The 5,938-nt window shown below is 46.5% G+C and overlaps 1 protein-coding gene across 1 annotated transcript in view; it reads left to right on the top strand.

Annotated features, from left to right (window-relative positions):
- Positions 1–331: 331 nt before the first annotated feature.
- TMCC3 (transmembrane and coiled-coil domain family 3) overlaps positions 332–5,938 on the top strand; it is a 117,103-nt gene continuing 111,496 nt past the window's right edge. Inside the window, exon 1 of the mRNA XM_069095177.1 lies at positions 332–859. Within this exon, the coding sequence (XP_068951278.1) occupies positions 782–859 (78 nt within the window). The 5' untranslated portion in view covers positions 332–781. The remainder of the gene's footprint in view (positions 860–5,938) is intronic.

Below are 5,938 nucleotides of genomic sequence, written 5' to 3'. Positions count from 1 at the left end.
AGGGCATACTGAGTCCCAGAAGTATTTTTTTTTAGTCCTGTGCGTTATTAGAAAGAGGAATCCGACAGCTGTGTGGCGGGGTGATTTGTAGTTGAAGGAGGAAGGGAAACCTAGCAAAAGAAAGATCAGTGAGGAGACGATTGAAACTGTCCATGAGAGGGAGAGTGAAGGCAAGAATTCGGGCAGTTGTGGGGATGTGGGGAGAGGTGGAAAGAGACCAGATTTGGCGACTGATTGGATGCAGGGCAGGGGAAGGGAGGGGCCGCATGTTTTGCACATATAAATACACCTAAAGAGGAGACGCCTTTTTTTTTTTAAAGGGAGAATAGAGAACCATGGGAGAGAAAAAAGTTTTCGTGGAGATTGGGGCTTAGAGCTAGAGGGAGAGGGAAAGCAGCGCTTCCCGCGCCCTCTTGGGGGGACCAGACACTGGGAGCCTGGATCCCCGGGGAGGGGAGGGAAGAGGGAGGAGACTGGCTTTCCTCCGCCCGCTCTACCTCACCCAGCCTGCGGAGGCGCCGCCGAGTTCAGCAAAGGGTTAAGTGGGGGTGAGCTGCCGCTGGCCAGACCCCGGGACACCAGCCCAGCGTGGACGCACAGAGCTCCGGCAGAGCCGGGAGAAAGGAAAAGTTGGGGGCGAGCCTGCGCCGCTCGAGCGCGTCTCCGGGGTTAGCCGCCGGTGGGTCGGCGGGCTGGGGAGTAGCAGCCGCCGGTGGGTCGGCGGGCTGGGGAGTAGCAGCCGCCGCCGCCGCCACTGCTTCCACCTCCCCCAGGAGCCAGGATGCCTGGGAGCGACACGGCGCTCACAGTGGACCGGACTTACTCGGACCCGGGCCGGCACCAGCGCTGCAGGAGCCGGGTAAGCTTGGCCCGGCCAGCCATCGAGGCGGAGAGGGAGGGCTCTGGGGGCCGGCCAGGAGAGAGCAGGGCGCGCACGGACCTAGACCTGACCCTGACCCTGGACCCGGACCGGCCACCACCACCCGCTCGGGTCGGGGGAGGGGGCTGGCTCTTGGCTTCTCTTCTCCCTCGGCTGAGCAGTTCCTAGAAATAGTTACGTTCAATGAGTGTTGCTTCCTCCTCCCCCGCCTCCCTTTCCTCCTTTCTCCGCTGCGCGTCCCAACTACGTTCGGTTCCTTGGAGTTGGGGGGGGGGGGGTGATAGGATGGGGACGGGGGAGAACTCAGAAAACCCAGCTGCCTGAGACCCACCGCCTGAGCTAGAACCTACGCCCTGGCTTGGAAAGAGGGAGCGAGGCACGAGGGCAACGGTCAATTCAAGTCAGCACCTACCATGTCCCAGGCACCGTACTGAGCGCCGGAATGTCCGGAGAAGCCTGTGGAGCCCTTCTCACAATAATATTTTTAAATCCATAAAATATGCAGGATTGAAAAGGAAATTACATGAAATATTTTTTAAGTTTCCGGATCCCAGATTAAGAAGCCTTAGACCCTCTCTGAAAAAGAGGGACCCAAACGGACAGCCCTGCCGTCCAGATAGCGCCCCTTGTCCCGGCTGCAAGGCCAGCGAGGATCCCCAGCTTACAAGAAAGGGCCCTGGATGCCAGCCATTGGCATGTGTGTGTGTCACTGGGGCACCGAAGATAACAGGGATCTATTTTTCTCTGATCCTCCCCCTTTCCATCCCCTATCCTGCTTCCTTGATCCCCACAGTTCGAGTTTCCTCGGATTAGGTGGGGAGTGATCTCGAGTCACATCCTGGGCTGGCTGGCCCCGCTTTGGGATCGCGGGCGCTCTGGCTCTGCTGCCCCCCAATTGCAGCTCGGTTCGAGTCAAGTCAAGAGTCCTCGCCGGCTGCTTCCCTTCTCTTTAAAGCCAAGTGAAGCAAGCGCCCTTCTTATTGTTTGCAGTATAATTTGCTGTTACTGATTTTGGCTGTGGGCGAAAATAGCTCCTCTTCTGAGGCTTCTGCAGAGACGAGGAATTCAGGGCTGTAGAATAAAAGATGAGCGGCCCAGCTTGAGAGAGCAGCATTACTTGATCTCTCCAGGCAAAGGAAAAAACAAGTCTTCCTCCGTGTGTAATGTGTTGATTTTCTTGACCTCCCCCTATCTTTCTGGACGTCACAACTGGACGGATTTTTTCCGTCTGCCCTCTTCATGAAATGCCTTCCAGGCAGCACTCTCCTCCTCCACCTTGGCATTCGTTTCTGGCTTGGTTAAGTCCTTTGCCCTTTGCTCTGTAAACAGTGCCCACTTGTTCCTGACCCCCAGGGTCTTGGTGTCAGTTTCTCTGTATAAAGTTCACCTGGGAAGTCTCCCGAAGTGCTGTTCTACACACCTGACTGAGCCTCACATAACCTAGTCAGATGACTGCTATCTAGTCCTGCCTGCCAGCTGTGTATAGTATCCAGGGCCCTTTTATTCTAGTCTGGCAGGATTAAATCAGCACTGTCTTGATAAGATTGTTTCCTTGTGTGTTTTGCTGGCTGAAAAGTCAGTCAACATTTATAAACTATGTGCCAGGTATGGGGTTAAGGGTTAGGGACACAGTAAAAGACAGTCTTGGCCCTCAAGGAGGTTCCAGTCTAGAAACTTGTGAACAGCTATATACAAACAAGACAGGATACATTGGAGGCCACCCACAGAGGGAGGGCAGCAGAATTAAGGGGGACTGGAAAGGGGGATTTTAGTTGGGACTTGATGTAAGCCAGGAAGTGAAGATGAGAAGAGAGAGCTCCAGGCATCGACAGTCAGGGAGAATATCCAGGGTCAGGGTTGAGTGTATTGCTGGATCGGCTAGGAGGATTGTGTCACTGAAGTCTAGTACTTGGGGGAGGGGTAAGGTATAAGAAGACTGGAAATGTGGAGGGGGCAGGTTATGAAAAAAAAAAAAGCCAAGTAGAAGATTTTGTCAGGAATTGAGCTATTACTGGCTAATTTCATATTTGACAAGCAGAGACAATATGATCGTTGGAAAGTGGAATGCATTTGGAGTTAGGTTGTAGATGTACCATTTGGGTCTTTCTTGGCAAAAATTTTGAAGTCATTTGCCATTCATTTTACAGATGATGACATGGATTAAGTGACTTGCCCAGGGTCACACAGCTAGTGAGTGTCTGAGGCCAGATTTGAACTCAGGAAGATTTTAGGCCTGACTTTAGGCCACCAGCTCTATCCACTTTGCCACCTAGCTTCCCTCTTTGGAGTTATAGGATCATACATTTAAAGCTGGTCATGGAGTCCTAAGTTCAGACACTACCTGTGTGATTTTGGACAAAGTCAGTTAACCTCTCTAGGTCTCCGTTTCCTCATCTGTAAAATGAGGGGACCAGGTGACCTTTAAGGGCCCTTCCAGCACTCAGTGGCTCTGATCTAATGATGATAGCATTTGGAAGTCAGAAGATAGTTCAGATCCCAACCCTGTTGCTTCAAACTATGAGCCTCTGTAGCATAAATTTTGGGCTAGATTCTCTACCCTGACCCCCTCTCCAACCCCACCTTTTTGCCCACTTAACTCCTTTACTAGTTTCTCCTTAAGACATGAGCATTAAAAAAATGCTAAAAATTGTCACAAGATTTATTTGTAAAGGTCCCTACTCCATGGCAATTTGGGGGAAATTGTTGTGAAAAAATCTTTGGTTTTCCACACCTTCCTGGTGGCAGTTGCATAAAATTTGACTCAAAAGAGGAAAGGAGGAAAATGTACGTTTCTCCGTTCTTTGCAGAAGTGGTGAGCTGTGGTCGTGACACATTGTATATACTGTCAACCCTGATTAAGTTTCATTTTTCATTCTTTGTTACAAGGGTTGGCTCTTTGGGAAAGGGAGGGATACATTGGAAATGAAATTTTTTTTAAAAATTCAATGCATTTTTTTTTAAATAAAGGAAATGGTTTTAGGGTCTTAACTGTAGAGAAAGGATATGAGATTTAGAATTGGGAGGGAAACTTACAAAATCATTGATTTTAAATAAAACCCTTCATTTTATAGATGAGGAAACTGAGAGGGAAATAGGGGAAGTGATGTACCCAAGATCACATAGCTAGTAGGGAGCAGAGCTGGCTAGCACTGGAACCTTGGTCTTCTTGATTCTAGAGACAATGTATCTTTCTGCAAATGAGAATATATTCTCTTTTAAAAGAAAAGGAAACTATGAACTTCTGTTGACACAATTCTTAATGAGTATATAAAATTTAACATGACAATATCAACACCGACTGCCTATCTTCACTTTCTGAACTGCCTTCTCTTCTTCTGTGTATGCTGTGTGATGCTTTTTCTGAGGTAAATTTTGATTGGTCTTTTGTAGAGCTAACATGATTGCTTGAAAATTAGGGAGATCCCTGATTTTTAAAAGATGTTCTAATAGTATTATGTAGTGCTTTCAGGTCTCCTTTGATCCTCTCAATAAACTTGGGAGGTGGGTGCTATTATTATACCCATTTTACCGATAGAAAAACTGAGGCATATAGAGAAACTGACCTATCCAATTTCACACAGATAGTAAGTAACTGAGTGAGGATTCCAACTCAGGTCTTTCTTATTCCAAACCCAGCATTTTATGCAAGTGGAAGGAAGGAAGCAGTCATTTATTAAGCACCAGTTTTCCAGGAATTGAGCCACTGGATGTCACAGTGGATAAGAGTGTTGGGCCTGGAGTCAGGAATATTCATCTTGCTGGGTTCAAATCTAGCCTCAGACAGTTACTAACTGTATGACCTGGACCAGTTGCTTAACTTTGCCTCAGTTTCCTCATCTGTCAGATGAGCTGGACTAGGAAATGGCAAGTCACTCCAGTATCTTTGCCAAGAAAACCCCAAATGGGGTCACAGCGAATCAGACCTAACTGAACAACAAGTGCTAAGTGATTTACAAATATTATCTCATTTGATCATCACAACCTTAGGAGGGAGATACTGTTATTACCCCCACTTTACAGTCAAGAAAACTGATGAAAATAAAAGTTCAGTTACTTGCCAGAGGTCATTACAGCTAGGAGATTTCTGACCCCAAATTTAAATTCCGGTCTTCCTCACTCCAGGTTTAACACTCCTTCCACTGACCCATCTATATTTATTTTCCAAGTATCTTTTAAAAACTGCATTGACATTCTTTTCTTGTAAAAAATCATTGTCTCGTAATGAAAAAAACAGTTGAATAGAAAAATTTGACGTTCAGATACAAGAAGCAAGAGAAGCATGAGAAGGTAAACAGGGAAAAGAAATCATAAGGAGCTTATCAAAGTTGAACTATTTACATTCCTACGTGGAAAAACAATAATTGTAACTGATGAAACTTTTCTCAATATGAAAATAGTTGAAGGGATTAGAAATACATATATATATATGTATGTGTGTGTCTATATAGGAGGGTATATGAGTGTATGAATACATATATGAATGTGTATATATATGTTTACAGGTATACATAGAGGGCACAAGACCAATTTAATAAGAAGGGATGATACTTAAAAGGTGAAATTAAGAGGTGAGAGAGGAATATAATGAGAGGAGATGGGGAGAGACAGAATGGGGTAAACTATCTCATATAGAACGGGCAAGGGAAAATGGTTACAATGGAGGGGAAGAACAGGAAGGCAAAAGGGAATGGGTCAACCTTATTCTCATTGAATTTGGCTTAGGGAAGGAATGACATACACACTAAATAGGGTATCTCACCCTCCAGGAGAGTAGGGGGGAAGGGGATGAGAAGGGAGAATGATGGAAGGGAGGACAGGCGGGGGGGAGGGAAGTTGGAAACACCCACTTTTGAAAAGGAAAAGGATCAAAGTAGAGAAAAGAACAAGTGGGAGGTGGGATAGGAGGGAGAGAAAAGTCTTTTACAATATATCTACTATGGAAATGTTTTGCATAGCTACACATGTACAGCCTAGACTGAATTGCTTATCTTCCCAGTAAGGGTGGGTGACCAGGGAGGAAGGGAATGAATCTGGAATTCAAAGTTTTAAAATCAAATG

The sequence above is a fragment of the Petaurus breviceps genome, unplaced genomic scaffold (assembly GCF_028583685.1).
Source record: "Petaurus breviceps papuanus isolate PSGF00001 unplaced genomic scaffold, PetGlider_PUasm1.0 225, whole genome shotgun sequence".
Classification (NCBI taxonomy): domain Eukaryota; kingdom Metazoa; phylum Chordata; class Mammalia; order Diprotodontia; family Petauridae; genus Petaurus; species Petaurus breviceps.
This window is presented reverse-complemented; position numbering and strand designations above follow the sequence as displayed.